Consider the following 26,478-nt stretch of genomic DNA (forward strand, 5'->3'; position numbering starts at 1 on the left):
TAAATCATACTTTTCATCCCAATAATTTAAAACACTCAAATCGATACGTTTATACAATAATAAGATATATATATGTATATCTTTGTTCAAATTACTTTTTTACAATACACATTCATACATAGCTCATACATATACATATAATAGTTATTATTCGAACCTGCTCAACAGATTCTTACAATATCATGACAAATAAAAAAAAAAAATACACCATTATATAAATATCGCGTTCATCAAACAATCGATCTATTCAGATTTTATTAAAACCTCGTATATAACACGATGATAGTCAAAATTACAAATTAGGCCAATTATATATTGGAGGAATTGATGGTTTATAAGTTGTATCATATAATTGTGCTTTAATGAATTCTTTATAGTCTTTGGGCTGAGGATGAACTGTAGCAATATCTATAAAGAAGAAATAAATCTTTCTAGTTTATATAATAATTATCTATAATTATATAGGAATGTTAGAAATATCTTACCATTTTCATAACCATATTTCATCACATCAACAGCTATCGTTAATGAACATTTTTGAATATCTTGCAATGGTGGATACAGATTTCCTTTTTCTAAATCTTCATTAGAAACCATATTGGCCAATGATTTTGCAGCAATAAGGAATGTATTTTCAGGAATGATGCGCATACCAGAGCATATCACACCCAATGCAACACCAGGGAAAATATAACTGTTATTTCCCTGGCCAGGATAAAAAGTTTTACCATCATATGTTACTGGTGCGAATGGTGATCCACTAGCAAATATACATCTTCCCTGTAATTAATTAAAAATGAATATTAAATATTTTCAGTGTATTTTATCATATTTTTCAATTTACGTTATATTTTTCAATAAAATGAAAAATTTAATATTTAAATTATTAAAATAGAAAATTCATAATTCAAAAATATAATTCAAGATAATACCTTTGTAGCAATATATGCTTGTTCAGCAGTACATTCTGCTTTGCTTGTGGGATTACTGAGAGCAAATATTATAGGTTTTTCATTGTTATTTGCCATTTCTTCTAATATTTCTGTGGTAAAAGCACCACCAACTGCTGCAGCACCAATAAGTACTGTAGGTTTTGCATATTTGACAACTTCTAATAAAGAATCTATATGCTTATCATCTCGAGCAAAATGTAATTTATGCTCTGTTAATCCACCACTTATGCGATTTTTAACAATTAATCCTTTTGAGTCAACCATCCAGATCTTACTTTTGGCTTCTTCTATACTAATACCTTCTTTTTGCATTGCCATAACACATAACCATGCAATACCTAATGAAGCCTACAAATAATAAATGAAATATTTTAATATATATATCATTTTCATATTTATGATTTTTATTATGGATTTATGCATCATTAATAAAAATTTAAATCAAATATAAAATATTAATGTTATTTACCTCTCCAGCACCTTGAAAGACAATTGTATTTTCTGATAACTTTGTATTCGTAACACGAAGAGATGCCAGTAAACCAGCTACAGCAACTGAAGCAGTTCCTTGGATATCATCATTGAAAGTGCAGTAATAATCACGATATTTATTAAGTAATCTGAATGCATTAGCATTTCCAAAATCTTCAAACTGAATTAAAGTATTCTGTCCATATCTTTTAATGATAGCTTCCATAAATTCGTCCAGAAAATCATCATATTCTTTACCAGTAATACGCTTATGCCTATGGCCAATATAGAGAGGATCATCAAGTAATGACTAAAACAGAATTAAATACAAGAATTAAATATTTAATAATTTTATTAAACTTTGGTATTTAATAATATATTATATTTTATATCATATTATATTTTATTATATAATAAAATATAATAAAATATAATAAAATTGTCTTTATATAATTAATATAATCTGTAAATAAAAAGACTATATCTTATTTTTACTAATTGTTAATAATTGATAATTATTTTATTTTATTGCATAATTAATTTATTTAGAAATTTTTTCACCAACCTGAGTATTTGTACCAACATCTAAAGTAATTGGTAAACATTGATGAGGTTTAATTCCAGCCAAAGCAGTATATAAAGATAGTTTTCCAATTGGTATTCCCATTCCATATGCTCCTAAGTCACCCAATCCCAATATTCTTTCACCATCAGTAACAACAATGGCCCTTACATCATGTTCAGGCCAATTATTCAAAATGTCATAAACATAACCCTTATCGTGTATAGATATAAAAAGACCACGTGGTCTTCTGTAAACCAGACCAAATTTCTGACATGCTAAACCTACTGTAGGTGTATACACCAAAGGCATCATTTTCTCTACATTCTGTTCCAATAAACGATAAAAAAGCTTTTCATTTCTATCCTATAAAAATATAAATAATATATGGTTACATTTCTAATTCAATAAAATAAAATTTCATAATTTAATAAAAAAAAAAATAATATATATATTTTTAAAACAATTAATAAAAAACAATAATTTTACTTGAAGTCCTATTTATTTTATTATATTTCAAGCAATATCTTTCCAAATTATTATAGATATATGTATAAAATAAAATATTGATAGAAAAAAAAAAATGAAATAATTTATACATACTAATAATCCTATGAGATATATATATTTTGATAAATCATTATCATAACGATCCAGATTTAAACGGCAGAGTTCTAGTTGTTCATCCTGACTTTTCACAGCTGCTGGAAGAAGACCATGAATACCTAATATTTGTCTCTCTTGAAGAGAAAAGGCCATTCCCTAAAATAAAATATAGATCATAAAAATCATTTTAAAATAATTATTAAAAATAATTTTTTTTTTTAATATAAATAATAATTTTTTTAAATTATTTTTTAAAACAGTTTTATTTATCTTATTATCTTTTATTAATATTAAAAAATAGATTTATAATTTTATTTATCTATTTATCAAAATAGAATATCAAAAAGAAATAAAATGAATATACTTGTTTGATTTAATTTAATTTGGATTTGAATAAATCCAATAGAAATAAATCATGGAATAATTTAACATTGACAGGAACTATTTTATTATGGTCTAGAAAAAGTTAATGAGCATATTCCTGTTGCTAGTGAATGTGAGTGAAAGACTATCTATTTTTTTTATTTGGTATTATGTCATATAATCGTTACATTTTATCATTTTTTAAATCAGAATTTAAATATAATACAATTTATTAATTTCATTTTTTTAAAAAGAAATTTTAAAATACAAAATAAAATTTTGTAATATATTTTTCATATTAATATATTTTTTTTATAAATTTAATTTTTTTAATCTTCTTTTTGGTCCTATTATTAAATAAATATAATAAAAGATATTTTATGATAAATTTATGACTTTATATAGTTCATATATTTTTTTTCACTATAAAAGAAAAATTAAATATTAAAATTTAATTCAATGTACATTCCATTTATAATTTTTTTATATTTTGTATGTTTTTTTTTTTTATTTATTTAAATTTCTTTCTAGTTATAAATAATTTTTTATACTAATTTGAAGATGTATCTAGTAAAAAAGAATTTATTATTTCATATTTTTTTTTTAACTTATCTCTAAGTTATCTATCTTCTTTCTTAAATAATAATATTTTTTGAAAATATACAGAAAATTAAATTGTAAAATTTATAAATATAATATAATAAATATAATATAATAAAATCCATATGATATTAAGAAATTTAATAAGAAATAATTGAAATGAATATATATCACATGTGTAGATAAGAATTAATCAATACAATCAGAATGTAAATTTTCGAATGATTGATATTTATTGTTCAAAGATTTACTTATTTAATAATCCAAATACCTTGAATATTTAAAAGCGAAGAATAAATAATTTAATATTTCATAATAATATTGTATAATTAAAAATCATTATTAAAATATCGTAATAAAAATGTTTTTGAAATTATAATTTTCTCATAAATTTATTCTGTATATTCTATATATGTAAATTATTATATTAAATACAATAAATCAATTTCTTTTGAATGTGAAAATTGTAAATAAAAATAAAATAAATATTAAGTAAATATTATATATATTAATACAAGTTATAATTTTCATTCAGAATATAAAATATTTATTAATATAGATAAAAGTATATACATTATAAATAAAAATACTTAAAAATAAAACAATTTCAAGCAATTTTGTTTTTTGGGTAATTAATAATATATATATTTTTGGATAATTAATAATATAAATGGAATATTTATCTATAATGCATCGTTAATTTTAAATGTCAGTTAGATAATTCAATTAAGTCATTAATATCATAGAGCAAAGAACAGTATACATATATTATATTACAATATTATCTGCTATGATAGAAGTGGTCACATATTATATAATTACTTTTATTGATTTTATTTATCGCAATCTATATAATTGTTCCTTCAAGGTCAAGAACACAGTTTCAATTAAAGAAAAAAGAATGCTAAACTTCAATATCATGTTTGTGAAATGTTTATCAATTCAATTTATACAACTATTTAACGCATATTTTTTTATATCTTATGTTATTATAAACATGAAAATAAATTCTACATCATTAACAACTGATTTATTCTATGTCATTTGTAAAAACTATTGAAAATAATATCGAGACTTAACTTAATATTAGAATTAAATTATATTATCTATTATTTATTATTTTATTAATATTAAAATACTAAAATTAAAATTACTAAATGACGAATTTCAAATATTTTGTTTTATAATTATTATAAATTCTATATTCTAAATATATAAATTCTAAATATTATATAAAATACAAAATATATTATAAAATATAATATAAAATATTATATTAAATATAGAAACATTTTTTGATAAATTAATATTTTTCTTTATTGGAAAAATAATTACAGATATACCTATTTATTTTCATTATTTCAATTACTATAATTATATCTATATACATTTAGATATTCATTATAAGTCCATAATTTTAATATTAAAAATTTAAATTAATCACTTATTCATTTAATAAATTGAAGATTTGATGGCATAACAGCTCAGAATACTTATTAGAAGCAAGTTTAATCTATATATCTATAACTATATCTATAACTATAATCAAATAAGGAAACCGATAAGTATGAATTATTATATAACAATATAATGACGTTATATCGATTTTTGTATTTATAAGATTTATAGAATTAAAATATACAATCCTGTATAATTCCTGTATAATATTGATTATATTTTAAAGTTTTAATGAAGTTTTTTGGAAGTTATTCTAGGAAGGCTTAAAATTTTTTAAATCTGACAGAACAAATATAGTATATATATAGTGTAATTTTTTAAAATTTATATCATAGTATTTTAAATCAACTTTTTTTTTAAAAAAGTTGACATAAAGAACTTTTTCAAATTAAAATATGAGTTTTGCAACTAAAACTATTGAAAATAATTATTGAAATAATTTTCATTAAATAAAATAATAGTTAAATATTTGTTTAATATATTATAATAATAATGAATAATTATAATAATAATGAATAATAATAATTATAATAATAATGAATATAACTTTTAAAAGTAATGTTAAAATAATTATTTATATTATTTCATGTTATATAATTTAATACATGTAATAAAATTTACTTAAAATTAAATTTAATACAGAAATTAAAATATTTATAATTTAATATACATAATACATAATTTTTTAAACTTTACAATATTATAATTATACAATTTCTACAAATATTTTTATTTATTATATTAAATATTATTATTTTATTATTTTATTTAATCAAAACTATTCCAATCAATTTCCAATTATTTTTGTTTGAAAACACAATTGATTTATAATAATTAAATAATAGAATAATTTCTTACTATTATTCCAATTATATTATAACAATTATATATATAATTCCAATTATATTATATTATAAATATATTATATTATATATAATAGAAATTATTATTCTGTACATTATTGATTAATTATAGAGAATTCGAGAAGCGATAACATATTTATTCAGATAATAATAAAACAATAATAAGTACTTGAAAAATTGATTGTATCATTAATTGTTAAATATTCATTCGTTCCAGTGTCTTCCTATATTCAATATGTAAAAAAATTTTTCTTTATCTTTATATTAATTGCTATAATTTATATGCTATAACTATCAATTTATCAATATTGTATTATTTATATTATTTTTTTTACAATTGATATTTTTTTTATTATTTTTTATTATTATTTAAATTTTCTCCATTTTAACAAATTAGCAATAGAGATCATATATTAATTGTATTTTTCTTGTTTCTTTCTTTTATGATTCTTTATACTTAAATAATTTAACATTTGTTATAGATTTGATATTTTTAATAAATTTCTATTTTAATTTTTATATTTATTCTATTATTCTATCATTATTACTATGATAAATTGCATTTTTTTCAATTTCAATGCAAAATAACTAATTCTAATTCTATATCATAAATAAGAAATTAATAAATTTCTGTTTAGTTATTTATTTTATATTTTAATAGACTATTAACAATAAATATACATTTGCATTTTCTTTATATTTTCGAAATATAATGCATTACTATTATACCACATCATACATTCTTCAAATATAACTTTCAAATTGTTAAATATTATTGAAAAAATCGATTGTAATATTTTTTCATTAATCAGAAACAATAAACCATGTTATCGTAACTGCTATTAAATCATGCATTCAATTGCGATATACTGCCATGGAATTATGCATTCCATTATTGATTACTTACATTTATAAAATTTATTACGATTTCGTTCGATTAATAAACAGAGGAGTAAAGCAATAGATATGATATAATAGATATTTTATGATATATTACATTATTTTATTTTAATTAATTAATAATTAAACGAAATTTTATATTACGTATATTTTGTAACTAATGATTGTCAAAATATCATACAATGATTTATCTTTATGAACTTTTTTCTTTGTTTGCCACTTTTTATGTATAATAAATGTAATAAAATATTACATTTATTCTTATGAACTTTATACTTATATCAGTAGAATCAATAGAAATTTAAATCTTTTGCAATTATTCTCATCAAAATAAATTTTGCAAATAATTATCTTAATTATTATTGCAAGCAATTACTATTTTAATTATTAATAAAATAATTAAAATATAATTTATTAATATATATGTATTATATATTAATTATTTTCATTATTTTCATCATTTTCATATATTATTATTATTATTAATTTAAGTTTAAGTTTAAAAAATTATGTATTATGTATATTAATATATTATAATATATTATAATAATATAATTAATATGATAAATTATATATAACTCAAATATAACATACATATATGTTTGCGCCCATAACAATATTATTATAATAGTTTAATGGATGTAAACTAATAACTGGATATTTGTAGAATATTCTTCGATATCGTAACAAGTGGTATACTTCTTAAAGATGAGTGGACTGTATAAATGGACAATACGTGCGGAGTATATGTTTATTAGAAGCAGAGTCTTTCTCATGTCACAGCAGGTAATCGTGTCCAACAGTCAGAACATGATGTGGTGTTAAAATAAAACTAACGTAATTGTCGTATTCGGCGATCGGACTATAACATGTTCACAATAAGATCTTTTTAGCAAGCAACGATTGGTAATCGTGTGTAATAGTCAGATCATGATATATTCACAAATATCTAATTAACGTATCTGGCGGTCAGACTATAACGTGATCACCATGAGACTTTATTTGCAAATGAAGTTTGTCCTCAAAAAAAATCCCTTTCTGAATTAATTAGGAAAATCACAATTTCCCGTGAAGCACGGCAATAACTAATAATATCGCGGCCGATTTGCAACACCGTCTAAGTTCGAAAAAATTCTTCGCTTGGATGATTTGTGATTTGTATAAAAATCTCACGATAAACAGCAACAGATTAGCGCATCTTTCTTATAGATTTCTCGAACTAGAACAATGTTATTTGAATTAGTTGCGTTTAGAATATGTCACCGTGCCGATATGAATCGGCTAAATAAATTTCTCAAATAACATCATCGTTTGTTTAGATTTAATAAAAGCAATAATAACAGAAAGAGTTTTTATGAAAAATTTCTCCGAATAAGTTATTTATAAATCTCGCGAATAATAAATGCTCGCGAATATATGTATAATAATAAATATAAATATTGAAAATGATTAAAAGATAAATCATCGAAATTTATATATATAGTTTTTAAATTGTATTTTCTATACGCTTGAAATTTTATGAAAATTTATTTCTATTTTAATTTTGAAATATACATCAAAGTAGACGTATTTATAGATTTAATAGATTTCAACATTTAATAGATTTTTAAAATTATATTTTGATAGTTAAAGTTGTCTGAATAACTTTCATATAACATAAAAAGAATTCATAAAACACATAACACACATAAAACTTTCCTATAAATTATTCTTTTGATCAGAAACGTTTTTAACAAGAGATTTCATTGAGATTCGTCTAAAGCTGAAAGTAGCCAGTCAGCACAGGGTCAAAGCACTAGTATTTTTCCATCGATTCTGCGACCGTTGACAATGACTCGAATAATCTTGTTTCTTAGATCATTCATTGACAACCTCAATTGACTTTTATATTATAATTAAAAGCAGAGAAGAAAACTAATCACATCTTTTATTTTATCTTTTCGTTTATTATATAATCTTTATTTTAAAAAAAACTTAAACATTATACGATAAATATTTCAATATATAGAAAAATAAATAAAAATTAGATGACTTATGTATAATAAAAAATAGATAAAAATTATATATGAATTGAAATGTAATTTTCAGATGCGCGAAACTTTGTGAGATGAATTTTAAAACTTTCAAAATCCAAAAATATTTTTTTCTTTTTTGTATTTTAATCTAAAAAAATTTTATCAGAAACTAGAATTTTAGCAAATTTTTATTTCTGAAATTTTTCAAATTCAGATTTATGTTATAAGCGAATAGTAACATAGTCAATTTTTCAACTTGTAAAAAATTTCGATTTTTTCATGATGTAAATTATTATAATAATTAAATAAAAAAATAATAATAATCATGACAAAATCATGATATGAATAAAATCATGACAAATAAAATAAATCTAAAAACAAAATCAATTATTTATCTATTTATACTTATTGTTTAACTTTTAAGAATTTTAATTTATAAAAATAGTAAAAAATTTTTGAAGTTTATGAAATTTTTTGAATTTCGAAACATTTCAAAGTTTCAAGTATCATTTAGTAAAATTGGTAATCGAAATGTCTAATAAGTGTTCAATTTTAATGAAAATAAAATTTAATATATTTTATTCTAATCAACTTTTATCATTTAACTTCTTATCATTCTACATTCTGTACGAAATAAATAATCATAATTACTAAAATAAATATTGCATTAAACTAAGACTTTCATATTTCTCTGTTTAAAATTCTAAAACCGAAATAATGTAGAGTTATGCGGAAAATTTGAAAATGGTTCTATTATATATAAAAATAATTGATATTGATTATTAATAAAATAAAAGATTAAAAGCATGAGATGAAAGTAAGATATAATAAGATACAGTAAGTGTGGATTTTTATATTTTTTTGTAATATTTATGTATTTTGTCTTATTAAAATTTTTTAAGTATTTGAAAAATTACTTATTTTATTTTAAAATAAAATGAAAAGATATTTATAAGCTTAAGATAATAATAATAATTTAAATACATAGTTTATTTTTGTTTATTTAAATTCAATTAAATCTTTTACTATTAATAAAAAAATTATAGTAGAACGTATTATCCGAATTAATTGGGAAACAAATCCATTTGGATAAATGATTAATCAGTTAGGAAGAATCAAATTTGTGAATATGATGAAATTATAATAAAATAATTAAAAATTAAACAACTTTCAAATATGGATATTTATTACGTAAAAAATATATAATTAATAAAAAAAATATATTGCAAAAAATCAATTAATCATTTTTAGATATTTAAATCGTGTTCCAAAATATAAATATTAGATATATTGATTTTTAATATATACATATAATTAATGACATGATTAATCTTTGAATAATCAATATTCAATTAAACAACGTTTTAATATATCTATTTTTTTAATATCTCTGAATTTTCCATTTCTAAATTATATTTTAATCTAAATCTTTTTCGATTTATTTTCAGAATTCTATGGAAAATTAAGTGAAAATCTTTTATAAAAGAAAATATTTTAATGTTTATCTCCTATATTTTAATTAAAAAACTTTATAATTTATCTATTACTTAATCTTTTGCATAATTTAACTGCAACAGTAAAATTTCATTTGTTAATTATATAATCAATTTTTCTCAAAGTAACAAGAAGACAATTCACTTTAAATTCTTATATAATTCAACTACATTAAGTTTGCGCAAACTTTCAAAATTTCGCAACGAGAAATGCAGGAGACGAAGAGATGAAGGAACGAAAGAGATGATGTAGTATCTTTCAAGAACAATGAAAGTAGTTTTCAATATAATCAAACCAAAATTTTTTGGACGATAATTCGATTAAAATCGTACGAAATTTTTTATTTTATCATGATTTTGTATACAAATATTTATACATATTTGCAAACACATTTGCAAAATGGAATGGAAAATTTTGACTCTAGAGAAATAGTAAATCTTGAAAATTATAAAAATGAAATATCCGAATTCTTAATTCTTTAAATGATATTAATGATTTTAAGATATTAATGATTTTAAAAGATTAATTCATAATATGATAAATTCATTTTATAAATAATTTTTTATTTAAATTTTTTTAATATTAAAAATTATTTATTACGAATAATAAAAATAATTCTATCATTTAAATAAAAAGAAATCTATCATTCGTTCTATCATTCAGAATATCAATTTCAAAAACATTTTTTAACATTTTTTAACTTTATTAATCGAAATGTGATTAATTTAATGGATTTAAATGGATTTCTTATTAATTGATATTTCTATTTTTTAATTTTTAGAGAACAAACGATAAAAGTATGCACATATTAATATTATCCATAACAATTTTTTTCTTTTAGATTGGTAGCTAAATCAATTTTGATCCAAAACAAAATTTAAAATTAAATAAATTATATCTATTTTATTTACTTTTTTTTATTTATTTTTTCATTTTCTCTTATAAAATAATTTAATGATAAATAGTTAATATGTACCAATTTTACGATAATTTTGGTGAAGAGTTAATTTTTTTCAGAATTTGTGACTGTATATTGAGATAAAATATTTTTTAAATTAAAAATTTCATTTATTATATTATATATTTAATATTATATTTATTTCATAATATCATTGTAATATCATATTGTAATATAATAATATTAATATATATTTAGAATTTAAAAATATTATTTTATAATTAAATATATAGATATTAATAATCAACGAATATTTTAAATGAATAAAATTTCAAAATCAAAGATATTAAAAACGAAAAATGAATTATCGCAATTATCTACTGTTTGAAAATTGAAGAAGATATAAAAAGAATAATATTAATGATGTTAAGAAAAATATATTATGTAATGTTACAATCATAAAAAATTATTGACTATGAACTCAAATATCAATAAACAAATAACCGCAAAAAATAATACAATAATGTAAAAGAAATCATATTTAGTTTATTTGAATATTACTTAAATATTCATTGAATAATAATTATGAAAATATTTTTTTTTGTGAAAATTTTTTTCAGAAAAAAAATTTTTTTAAAACAACATTTCAATTATAGAAAATTATAAATAATGATTAAAGATATATAATATATATATTGTAAAATTGATTCGATACTTAATCTTTTATTTTATATAATCTTAAATTTTTTCAATATTTCGAGTTTTCAAAACTTTAAAAAACTTTAAAAAACTTTAAAAAATTAAGATTATTTATTTAATAATTTATTTAATGTTTTAATTAATTAAATAAATAATTTTATTTATTTAATTAATTAAATAAATAATTAATTAAATAAATTTCTTCAATAAAAATTAAAATAAAAATCAAAAAAGTAAATTTTAAGAATAACACTGAATAATTCTGAAAACTTCCGAGATATATAAAAATTACAAAAAGTATTTGCACATCAATTTATTATTTATATTTATTATAGCATTTAATATTAATTATTGCTACTGTAGTATATATTATATATTATATAATATTATCAGTATTATCATTATCATAATATTATATAATATTATCAGTATTCTATAGTATTATCACTATTTAATAGTTATTTTATTTTATATGAAAAAATTTAATACCTATTATGAAAATAAAAAATAAAATAAAATGAAAAAATCAAAATTATGTGATTATATTTGTAAATAATGAAAAAAATTTATTTTTAATTTTTCAGATGTAATATATAAAAAAATAGTTTCTATAAAATTAATTTTTTAAATTCAAAGACTTTGAAATTTTAATTTTTTTATTTCTTCTAGATATATCTTTTAACTTTTTAATTCTTGTTTATATTGGTTATATTGTTTATATCTTATTTATTTAAATAAATAAAAAATATTAATTATAATATTTTTTATTTATTTATTATATAATTATAATTTTTTTATTTATAATATTTTTTTCTTTTCAAAGTTATATATTACAAATATATAAATTTGATATTTTAAAATGAAAATATACAATTATTTTTAAAATATAAATTTTATTCAAATTAAAAATAGTTACAAAATAATAATTTTCTTTAATTTAATTTTAAATTCTAAATCTAAATTATTTTTATATGACAAACGTTATTTGTTGGTATTAAAAATTAAATTACCAAATAAAAATTTATAAAATCAATAAAAATAATTTTTGTCTCAAAAAATTTATTGATCAAATTTAGATTTGAATGTTTTAATATCATTATATCAATTTTTGCTTTCTATTAATTATGAATAGAAAAAAAAAAATTTCCTCTATGTTTCATTCCGCATTCCTGATACAAAATTTAATAAAAAAATCGCTTTACTTGAAAATAAAGATATGTGCATAATACTTTTTATAACATTGTAGATCAAAAATACCCTTCCATCCAAAGCGAGTAGAGGTTCAGGAACACGTATAGTTCTGTGAAAGTCCGGTACAAGATCCCACCAATCCGTATCCATTGCGAATTCTCTACAGGATCCTAGAATACCATGACAAACGATTCACGATGGAAACGGTTGCTAGGAGTTCTAAAGGGTTAACAAGCGATCGATATTGAACTCTAGAAGTCAAGAAACGAGTTTATTCCAAGAATCTCTCAGTACTTGGTACACATTTTGCGTATTGTATGTAATCTTATTATGCCCTCGTTAAAAATGCGATGCATAGTATGAATATATATATATATATATATATATATATAATGAGTCTAGTATAGTAGCACCCATTTTAGAATAGCTAAAATCGAATCCGGATGTTTATCTGGGCAAATGATTTTTACGCATTTGACTTAAACAAAATAAGGGAAATGAATATAAATCAGATAAAGAATTGGATCAAATTTCAAGTATTATATCTCATTCAGTATAGTTAAAAAGTAAAAAGCAAACATTGTTATGTTCGTTATGTTCGTTACGTTCGTTCTTTTAACCTTGATCGTATTACGTTGTTTAATGTAACATAAGAATGTATTGTAATGCATAGAAATAACTCTATGCACTTCTACTTTGTTTTCTGTCTTATAATATTTTGATATAAACAGATATATACATGTTTATTTTCTTAAATGCTCGTATGATCTGATGTCATAATCATAAAAGTTCTTATCATGACGTCATATTATTCCTATTCTCACTACTTGTATATTAAAATCAAAAATGTCATCTATACAAATAAATTCACAAAAGTACTGAGTATATATGAAAGTATTATTTTCTTTTTTTTTTTCTCTCTTTAAATCTTTATTAGTAACATAGTTTTTAAAAAACTTATTTTGAAAATTTATTTTTTACCAAAAATTAATGAGGAGAATGTTAAAGTAAATATTACTATTATTAAGGATAGCTATAACTAAAGTTATAACTATCGATTATTGATATGTTATTGATTTATGTACTATATAATCTAAACATTATACTGAAATTTTGAGAAATAGTAAAAAATAAAATTATAACTATAGATATTTATTATTTCCAGATATTAATAGAAATTTTTCACTACTATTGAATGCTATTTATATCTATATGAGAAGAATGTAAAGATTTCAATTGAGTTGAAAATTTCTATGTTGATAGACATGATCATTCTATTTAGAAATATATAATATTATAGAGATCTATAGGGATAGGAATAAATATTTAATAGTTTTTAAAATTTTTATAATTTGAAGTTTACAATAAAATACAATTTTCATTTAAGATATACTAAGTGTTTTTGTGATGTAACAATAATATATATGTTAAAGTTAATTCAATTTTTTTTTATAAATAGTTCTTTTTAATTTATTTAAATGATTCTTTTTAATTTTAATTTATAAAATAATTTATTATAATTCATATACAAAAACTTATTAAATTTTAAATAAATTTTAAATGTATTGTTTTAATTTATTAAAAGATAAACTCGAAAATAATACACAATTATTTTAGTTATTATAAAGAAGAAATATTAATTTTTTTATTATATATTTTTATATTATATATTTTCATTATATATAACGATAATATTTATAATATTATATATACAATGATAATATTTATAACCCGCGTTCTTTAGCTTTGCAGAATTTTTATTTATTGATAATTTGTATATATCAAAATTTTCGTTAATTTCTTCTCCTTTACTGTTAATAACGATTGATCATAATGAAAAATTAATATTGATATTCTATTTTGATTTATTTTAATTATATTTTGCATCAAATTGTAGAATAATAAATTTATCATTTTATAATTTTCTGAAATTTTTCTATTATTTGATTTAATTTATAATATATATAATATATATTATATATATATTATATATATATATAATCTTTGATTTGCAATTTCAATAAAAAATACTTTCATTTTGTCAATCAGTCATACAAATAATTATAAATGCAAAGAAATCTGATTTAAATGTTATGGTTTATTAATATATTACAGAAAAACCAATGTCAAAATTGATGTCTTATTATTATAAACAATAAGAAATTCGAAAAATCATATCAAAAATTTTAAAAAAGATAAACTTCAATTTGTCATGATCATTGCGATTCTTTTCCCATTAATGTTGCCAGACTAGTTATCTCTTCCATTACTAAAAGCGCAATTCCCCTGCAATTCCTTCAAAAAAAGAATATGACATCGCATTATCGTCATTCCTATTACTATATTAAACAAAAATGATGACTGAAATTACGATAACCGAAATTACAATGATAGCAATATTGAGATAATTCACTCATTATACATTTTTAATGCTGGTTATCATAATATATTTGTACAAACAATAGATAAATAATAGATGGTCGTAGCATACAATCACAAATGTATAAATAATATTCAATTTATAATATGGAAAAGTTTTCATTTTTATTTTGAAAATTAAAAAATAATCGCAATAAAAATTTGATATAAATTAAAATTTTAATTTAATGTTCAAGATTAGATCATATCATATTGCAGTTTTAATTTTTTCATATCACGTCGTAACATCTTTAAAGATAGATGTGATTAAATGAATAGAAATAAATATCTTCTTTTTTTCTTATTCAAAATAATTATTAAGGTTTTATTAAATAACTATATTGTAATAAATTTCTACTTCCACTTCTATTCATATTATTGATATTTTAATATTTTGAATATATTGAAAATTTAATGAAATATCATTAATTTATAAATGATAATAATTTTGAATAAGAAAAAAAATCCAATCATTATTTGTTATCAATATTTCAACATTATTTTCGATATATGAAATTATTATTGATATCAGTATTATCCATATTTATTAATATATCAATAATGATAATTACAATTATAATATCTAATTTTAAATATAATTATAATTTTATTTATAGTTGTTCAATAATGTCAATAATGATAAATTACAATTCTATTTATAGCTCTGTTCTATGATATACTATATATTTTTAAGTCCAAGCTAATCCAATATAAATCATTCGAAATATATCCGAATCACGCTCAAATATATAGATGCATAATATTATTTATTAATATATATATATATATATATTATATATATAATTATAATTATACTAGTGTTTATTAGATTTTTAAGAGTTTTTTATATTATAATATTTGAATCGCTATACTATTATAAATAAATTAGATTATGTGATAATAATAAGATTAAAAAGTATTCGATGAAATTAGAAGAAAATAGTAAAGAAAAATTTTACCACATATAATTTTATATTTTTGATTCACGGAGTATATAGTTATATCAAATATATAGTTAGATCAAAATTGATCTAAATTCAAACTTATATAATTTTTATTATGTAATTAGTTTGTTATATCGATCACTAAATTGATTAAGTCAACAATAATTTATTATGTAGAAGAAATGTTAATAGAACATAGATTATATTCGAATATAATTGCAGAACAGATTTTGGATAAACGGTGAGGAAAAATCAAATTTATAAATATGTCACGTAACAATTAGAAATTAAACAATTTTTAAAGTAAAAACATTTATAAGAAAGATGTTTATATGAAAGAATATATATTTTATGAGAAATGAATTATAAAAAATTAATTTAAATATCCAAAATATAAATATTTTCAGATATTTTAAATATATATTCATTTTTTTTGAGTATATAATCAGTTGAATAAAAGAATTTTAAATAATTAATGTTTTTTTGTAACATTTATCATTTTATAATGCAATTTTATTCAAATTTATTTATTCTATTAACGAAAAGAATTTACTAATAATTTGAATATATATATGTTGTATTTTATACAATAATTAATTTGTAATTTGTTTATATATTATGTATAAAATGCAGTATTTAGCAATAAATTCTATTTCTAAATTAATAAAGTAGAAAAAACAATATAAATTTACATAAATTTAATAATATAAAAAAAAATATTTGTTTACACACATTTAAAATATAATTTAGTAATTTGAAAATAACTTACATAATATGAATGATTTCATTTTTATTAAAATTTCATATGAAATATAAAAATGTTACGTATTTAAAGATTAATAAATTCCAAAACATAAAAGTAAAATAATATAAATCTATAAATCTGAAATATATAGAATAAATTTAAGCTAATATTCGAATATTTAAAATATATAATATAGAATATAATATATAATATAGAATAAAATATTTATTTTTATTTATTTTTATATATATAATATAGAATATTTTTTATATTTATATAAAATTTAATTTCAAAAATATTTCATTTATTTTAATTACTTTTTATAATCAAAATCATCAATCAAAATTATCAAAACTAATGAAACGAAAAAAAAAATAAATAAATAATAATAACTTATTTCCTAAAAAATATCTATATTATAAAAAATTATATATAATAAATATATAAATTTCAGTAGACAATTTGCAAAACAATTATTATCGAATAATATGAGCTGATTCCTGACGAGTTGTTGAATGATAGCATGACGTGCATATTTTTTGCATAAAGAATGCAAAAATAGAGAATGAAGAGAGATAGCGGAATCATCGACTGATGTTTTTAAATTAGTTGAGACTTTAGTTCCTTCATTTGAATGAATAAAAGTAATAATTTATTTAAATTTAAACTTAAATTTTGATTAAATAATCAATAAATGTTGAAACGTTTGTTAGAATTGAATTCATCCTTTTCTTAATCAAATCCATTCAAATTGTCCTTGAGTATGAATGATAAAAGAAAAAGAGTATGATACATTCAGATTTAAAACAAGCTTATTGAATATCTCAGCTATTATTAATGCTATTATTAGCATTAATAAGCTATTTATAAAGCTATTATTATAAATATATAATAATATATTAAATATATTATTATATATAAAATATATATTAGACCAAACATACATGGTACCAAGTAATACAAATAGAACATCTTTTTTGATATAAATATTTTTTTTAATAATTGTAAAAATATAGAATTCATCAAAAAATCAATTTCATTTTTTAAATGAAATGATGTTTTTTATATATTATTTTAAAATACATACAATAATTTATAATTTAAGATTAAGAAAATCTATAAGAAAAAAATAATTTACTTTATGTGAAAAATTATTCTTTAATATTTAATTCAAAAAATAAAATTAATTTTCATATGACTTTTATATGTCTATAAATAAAAAAATTATTTGTATCAAAATTTTGTTATCATCAAGCGATAGCATGATAATAACTATGCAAATTAACATTTTTTTCTATTATTAATAATAATCGAGATATTCAAATAATCTATTTTAGATATTTCATCTCAAAAAATAAATTTCAAAAAATTTAAAGAGCATAAAATTTTATGTCAAAAATAAAAAAAATTTAAGTTATTTTTAAAAATTCTATTATAAAATTTCATTATTTAAAACATTAATGTAAAAAATGATATTTTATGTATTTCAATTTTTGATATAGAAGTAAAAAAAGATTTAATTTAAAATTTAATTATTTCAAGCGCAGAATGATATTTAGAAAGTGATATTAGTTAGATAGACGTACAACGTTGTACATGTTCAATCTTTTAGTTCTTAGTCTACTAAGCACTGGAACTATTTCTAATGGAATTATTTCTATCTTTTTTATGACTCATCTATTCTTCCATTTTTACTTGACAAATCGAAATTATTCATAGAATTTTTTAATTCCTTAATAAATATTTCGAAAAAATTTTTATCACTTTTTATCATATATAAACTACATTAAAAATTCTCTGTTTTTCTCATCGTAACATTTTAAATACAGTGATATATGCAATATTTTTTTTTAAATTATTAATTATAAAAATATGTTGAAATCTAACTTGTTAAATATAAATAAATGATATTATTTATTATAATATATCATAAATCTAATTTTATTTTTTATTTTTATATTATATTTATTATAGTAATTATTATATTAATACAATATATAAGTTACATATTTTATATGGATTAAAAATTGAAAAAATATTAATGTTATATTAAAAATATAACATTTACAAAATAAGTATAAAGTAATACAATTAATTAACTTTTGATTATCATATTTTGACATATATTAATATATTAATATATATACTTATTTTTTAATTATATAAAAAAAATTCAAATCATTAATAGAATAAAAAAATAAAAAAATTATAACAAAAATCATTTTTTGCTTTTAATATCTTATGTTTTATTAAATAATAGATTCTATAATTAAATAATAGATTTTTTATTAAAATAATCTATAGGATATTTAAAGTTATAAGAAAAATTAAACATTAAAATCATATAAAAAGATATAATAAATTTGAAATTTCTATAGATTCTATAAGTTATTTATTTATCGTAACCTTTAATGAACGACTGTTAGCCGCAAAATTCCCAGTAGATTTCGTAATCAAATTCGAATGTTTCCGCGTGGAACATTCGATATCTACTTTGCACAGTCATCGAAAAACTTATTTTAATCTTTCTGGGATTTAACAATCATGCTGTGTTTAAAAACATTGCAAAGTAAAAAAATTCTTTCTTTCTGTTTGTATAATACTGTACCTCTTAGCAAAATCATAAAATCTATATCATTTATAATTAATATTATCTAATAATTAATCAGTATTTTTCAAATAGTTGAATTTAAATTAAATATTTATTTTTTACATGCAATTTTACATATGATATTTTTTTATTTAAAACATTTTTTTAATTTAATTATTAATTATTTAAAAATTATTATATTTATATTTTATTTAAAAATTAAAAATTAAAAATATTAAAAATTAGATTTAATTATTAGGAGGCAATACATTATATAAAATTATTTAATTTTATTACAAATTTTATTAAATTTTTAAATCAATATTCATGTTATAAATTTATAAAAAATAATATCTATAAATCTATAAATTATTATATTTATAGATATTGATAGAATTATTTATTAAATTGTTGACAGCTTTATAAAAATATAAATTAATTTGAGCATCAGTATACAAAAATGAAAATATAAAAATATGTGTGAAAAATGTAATAAAGATAGTGATGCTTTATCGTTTTATAAAAAGTATTTATTTCATCATCCTTAGGTTGTCATATCACCATTTGTTCAGTATAATAAGTATGTATGCCGTGAAAGTGAATTTCACAGAATTGCACGACTATGTGCAACGACGTGATCCAATATAACCGAATAATTAATAAATATTCTTCAAGTTTTATTGCAAATCATTTATATTCACTTTCTTTCATTTCTCTTTTATTGTTTGTACATATTAATCTTTGTTTATATATACTTTCATTTCCATCATAACCTATTAATACGTAAAATAATAAAATAATAAAGTACAAAATATTCATTATCTCGAAATATTCAAATGTTTGATTGTAAAAAAAATACAAAAACGATTGTTTTTTGATTAATATATCATTACATAGAAAAATAAGCAATTTTGTAATTTATATAATATATATAAAAATACAATCTCTAATGTCAATAGAATATTTTTTCATTCATAAATTATTATCACTTAGGTAACGTATGCATAATCTAAAGTAACAAAATGAAAAATTTTCAGTTATTGAATACTAGAAATAATATAATAATTATTGAATATGCAAATTTCGCGCCAGAAATTAAGCTATAATGTATAAGATTGCATATATCATTTTCACGGATTATAGGAAACTTTTCGACTTAATAAAAGTACGAATGCCTTGGATACCATGTCAATAAACAGTAATAAAGAATGAATAGAAGGCGCCATTATTTTTTCTGGTCTACAAATTTAATGCTTAATTTTAGATGTTAATAATATCTAGTTAACGATCCTTTTTTAAATGAAGCATATTATTAAGCACAAAGTACATCAATATCAGATGTCAAACTATCAGCAATTTTACCGGCATTATGCCGTTACTAATCGTTAAATTGAAACATATTATGTTAGCGTACCTTATTCAATCGAGGATTTTTTAGATGATCAAGACCGCGAAGTAAATTAGAACACATAGCATCGCCATGTCCCCGTTGACCAAGTTGATCCCTTTGAACACTCGACATCGTCGAAGAATTATTGTCACAGACTAAATGAGTACTGCTTTGGAGTCTGTAAAAACGAGTGAAGTTTAAGACTGATTGAGACGAAATGTCGGTACGGCAGAACGCAGTAGCATCATGATGAGGTTAGAGTGCGGGGAACTCAGTTACGTATCAATCAGATGAGCCAATGAAAAAATCTCATGGATTAATTTTTAATTCGTGATTGCACTTTTTATTGTACGTAATAAAAATCTTGGGAATTAATTAATATTTATAATAGATAATAAATAATAATTTTTTGATTGTAAATTTATTATATATTTGAATCGGATTTTCAGACAATACCAAAATATTGAATACCAATAATACAAAAATTTTTGGATCTGGACAAATTTTTTGGACAAATTTAAGTTTTCAGATAACTTTTTGTCATTGAACTTTTATAAACTGTCAAAATTTGTATTGAAATGAAACAATAAAATGGAAATGTAATAATAAAATGGAATCATAATGTTACGTTACTGAACGTATATATAACTAATATAATCCAAGTGCACATATCGCGCAGACGCGCGATGTCGCTTACTGAACGAAATATATATCTTTCATCATTTGCTATGAATAAATTATATGTATTTAATAAAAAAAGTTAGATAATTATTCATGATTATTATATACTGATAAATATTATACACAATATAACAATCAGAATGAATATATTATAATATATTTTATAATATATATAATATATTTTAATATATATATATTATTTTAATATATATAATATATTTTAAATATTTTATAATATATTTTATAGAAAAGAATTTGAATAAAAATAACTTAATTAAGTTAGAAAAATATTAATTAAAATATATCTTTAAATAAAAGGAATGAAAAGGAATAAATTTTACATTTATATTACATAATAGTCAACTTTTTTTTAAATTAATCTTAAAATGAAACGATTCATTGCTCTGTATTTTATAAAATATATTTTTATATTTTTTTATAATAAATTAATTTTAAATATATTATTATATTTTTTTATATTAACAGAAATTTCAAAAAATCTCAAAAAAGAAAATTATAAAACATCACAATTTTTGTATAAATACTTTTTTTTAATTTCTATATAATTCTTATATATTATTTTATATTATATAATACAAAATTCTGGAATCAAACAGAAAATAATGAATTTATTCTATAAATTAATTTCATAAATATTAAATATATATTATATAATTATATATATAATTTATAATTCATAATATTAAATATTAAATATATTAATATAAAATGATATAATCAATATAATATAATTAATACACAAATCAAAGAAAAAATGTTGTATATCATTTAAAGTTAAGTTAAAGCATACTCACTTTTTCTGCAATATTTTTCTATATAGATATTTAATGTATTTCTTATATTTAGGATATATATTTATAGCAAGTATCTTTACAATATATGCAATATCAACATTAATAATAACCATAAATAATTGTTTTAAATTATAAAATTTTATAATTTTTCTACTATCTAGAAATTTGAAAATTAAAAATTTTTTATTTTACCTGTCATTCAACTGATTATGTTTGGCATCAAGGTCTCCAATAGCATAACATAAATAACTCGATTGATGGAAAAAACTAGTAAAGTGACAATTTAATCGTTTCAACAAATGTTTTGAAGACATACTCGCTATTTTCATATAAATTACCTCTTATTTGATCGAACATCTTTCGATAAACTGTTGTATTTGTTACTAAAAGAATGAGGTTAAACCACGCGATTACTCATATGACCACCGCGTCATGCTGATAAATTAGTTCGTATACTATATCACGTGATCGACAAACTTGCATTAAAAATTTGGAATTTATATTTATGTGAATATTTAAAAATCTTAAAAAATTATTATTTATTTAAATCTATATTTTAATTAACAATAATTATAAATAAATAATTAACAAAATATCAATAATATGATTATTTAATACCTTAGACAAAATAAGTTATATTTAAAATTTTACATTTTTTTTATATCGCAGTAATTGATTAAATATAAACTAAAAATTTTTTTTATATATTATATGATGATATAGATCAGTAATCTGTTATCGTATAATATGGTACTAAAATATATATTGGAAAGTTTTGTACTATACGTGGAAAAATAAAACTATTATAAATATTGCATATATAAAGTATAATATAATAATGTATATACAATTATAATATAAAATATAAAATATAAAATAATATTTGATATAATAATGTTTGTCATCTTAATATTTTGTTATAATTAATAAATATAAATATAATAAAAATATAATAAAAAATATAAATATAATAAAATTTTATATATAAATATAAATATAAATATAATAATTAAATATAAATATAATAAAATTTTTATATAATTTACATATAATATAAAACTCATTATCATATAATTACAATTTATAAATATGAAAATATTTTATGAATTTAAATAAAATGAATTTAAATTTTATATTATTACATTATATATTATATATGTTTTATATTATTACATTATTACATTATTAAAATATCACGTTTTTAAAAAAAAAAATTAAATATATACAGATAAATATATGTTATTTATTAGGATAAGATTTTTTTTTTTAATTTTTTATTTTCTTTACGACTAACGTAATTGCTCGAGTATTCTGATAAGACAAAATTAGTAAAATCGCGTGATAAAAGAAAGATGCATAAATCTCAATAAAATTAAAATTGATCAACATACGATTATATAAAGTTAAAATTACGCAGCAAATTATAAAATAATAATACAATTCGAAATAAAATGATTTGACATCTCATAATTTTCAATATTTTTCGAAAATATATTTAATATAATATATCTAATTTTACATATTCAGATAAAATATTTATAAAATATTTTTTATTATAATTAACTATTAACATTTTTTTCTACAAATTTGAAGCATTTTTATGGAAAATAGATAAAACAAAGAATACCTACGAAAAAAATCAATGAACAGACCAGATTTAGATTCAAAACAACATATATCAAGAATTTTTTTATTTTCAAACAAAAAAAAATTATTTTTTTTTATTTTTTCATAGATGTTCTATCATTGTCTTATTCATTTTTCACAAAAATACAAATTTATAGAAAAAAATTAACTGCAATTAATTAATCTTCATTTATATTATTAAATAAAGGATATTTTTATAAATATATATAATAGGATTTTTATAAATATATATATATATAAAATTATATATATATATAAATATATATATATATATATAAAATTTAAATACATTGCATTAATTTTGAGAAATATCATAAAAATCATAAAATGTCTATTTTGTATATATATCTAGATTATATATATATCATATTTTTGAGAAAATTATTTGAAAAATTTTTAAAAAAATTATTTGAAATATTTATGAATTAACATCAAAACAATAATTACATTCTAAAAAATATTAGAAAAATATATTAACTTGGTTATTATATTGGATTATTATTATTATTATTATTATTATATATGGATTATTATTATATGGATATTTCTATGATCCTCTCAAGATGAATTTTGTTATCAGAAAGATATTAGATATTGATATGTATTTAATATTTTGCAATAAAAATTTTAATTAATAATTTTAAATTAAAATTAAAAAATATCTATTACGCACATTTTACTCATTTTGCAACTTTGGACTCCATTACGTATATCCTTCGAATGCAGGCTTCCCATTGGTGATTATTATGAATTTTGATTATTATTTATTGATTATTATGAATTGGTGATTATTTGAATTTAATAATAAAAATTATGGACTATAATTATTAATAATAAAAAAAATGGACTATAATTTCTTATAGGATATGATATCTTAATAAGAAATATACTGCACTATATTTTTATTGTTTACAAAAAAAACAAAAAAATTCTTTTTAAAATCACTTTTGTTTAATGAAATCGATTCTACTAAACACGAGTAAATCGCAAATGTAACTGACATGCACGCAATCTATAAAGGTAAGCTTATGCGCGTGCTCGTTGCAATTTCGTCATCATAGAAATTAGCTTTAAGATCAATTTTTTTTTACAGAACAGAATGATGATTTAGATATAAAATCATTAAATTTATTACAAAAGTATTCATTAAATTTTATGGTACTTTATATAATTATATATAATTATATATAATAAACATATAAAATAATGAAATAGAATGCTTAATAATTTCAGATATAACAATAAAAATAATAATTCAATGTGTTTGAAATATATTTATACAATATAAACAAAGAATAGAAATTATAATAATCATTGATCATTACATATGAAATTTTATTCTTCATCGCGTGTAAGAATTATTAAATTTATACGTACTTTATATTTCACGGAATATTATGCAAAAATTAAATTGAATTTTGATATTTAAATATTGAATGTAATTAACGAATATTTTCTTCTCATTAAATACAAATATTGAAAAAAATATATGTTACATAGTAATAATAAATCAAATAAATCAAAATAGTTTTAAATAATATATCATTTATATTGTTCAAATATAGAAAAATATAACAATGAATAAAAAAGATATGCTTTTTAAGTATATATCTATTAAGTATATATATAATTATAAAAAATTAAAAAATTTTCATATCAAAATATTATTTCTTGTTCAAAATTAATTATCAGTGATACAATTTTATACTATTTTATTATTATATTATATTTTATATTAAGTTATCACCATAAATTTTCTATCGCGTGCAAGATTAAAGGTGAGAAATTAAAGTATGATAAAAATTTTAATATATCAATATCGTATGATTTAGCAATATGATTTTTTTTATCATAATTTCTTGGACTATCATTCAATATAAACTACATAAACTATGTAAACTACATGTAAATTACTGTATCAAGTAATATATACATATATAATCATATTAACTTAAATTATTTATTATTACATTTTATACTATTACATTATATTACATTATAAATATAAAATAAATATTAATAAAATATTGTATAATAAGAAAATAATAGATAAATAATATAAATATTATAAATATTATAATATTATAAAAATATTATAAAAAATAATATAAATATAATGAAATATTAATAATAAAATATCAAATTGAAATTGAATAATGATCATGAATGATTTAT

The 26,478-nt window shown here is 18.4% G+C and overlaps 1 protein-coding gene across 3 annotated transcripts; it reads right to left on the minus strand.

Moving 5' to 3' along the window:
• Positions 1-107: 107 nt before the first annotated feature.
• On the minus strand, positions 108-25,176 carry LOC122715660 (NADP-dependent malic enzyme). Of its 3 annotated transcripts, XM_043938017.1 has the most exons (10): positions 24,977-25,176; positions 22,995-23,039; positions 22,849-22,923; positions 21,185-21,338; positions 2,590-2,748; positions 1,990-2,352; positions 1,423-1,734; positions 933-1,301; positions 486-780; positions 108-408 (listed from the first exon to the last, which is right to left on the minus strand). In XM_043938017.1, exons 1-10 carry the CDS (start codon positions 25,036-25,038, stop codon positions 293-295), a joined length of 1,950 nt encoding a protein of 649 aa, XP_043793952.1. In that variant the 5' UTR covers positions 25,039-25,176; the 3' UTR covers positions 108-292. The 3 variants fall into 3 exon arrangements, with proteins under 3 accessions (XP_043793952.1, XP_043793953.1, XP_043793954.1); XM_043938018.1 differs by lacking the exon at positions 22,995-23,039 and having other exon boundaries at positions 24,977-25,174; XM_043938019.1 differs by lacking the exons at positions 22,849-22,923; positions 22,995-23,039 and having other exon boundaries at positions 24,977-25,172.
• Positions 25,177-26,478: the final 1,302 nt, after the last annotated feature.

Source organism: Apis laboriosa, unplaced genomic scaffold (genome assembly GCF_014066325.1).
Source record: "Apis laboriosa isolate Shangri-la unplaced genomic scaffold, ASM1406632v1 scaffold39_cov144, whole genome shotgun sequence".
NCBI classification, from domain to species: Eukaryota; Metazoa; Arthropoda; class Insecta; order Hymenoptera; family Apidae; genus Apis; species Apis laboriosa.

Coding starts and splice junctions, on each gene's coding strand:
- LOC122715660 (XM_043938017.1), bottom strand. CDS start 25,038: ATGGGAAGCCTGCATTCGAAGGATATACGTAATGGAGTCCAAAGTTGC. Junction 23,040..24,976: donor AGTTGCAAAATGAGTAAAAT/GTGCGTAATAGA, acceptor TCATTCTTTTAG/TAACAAATACAACAGTTTAT. Junction 2,353..2,589: donor TATATCTCATAGGATTATTA/GTATGTATAAAT, acceptor ATATTTTTATAG/GATAGAAATGAAAAGCTTTT.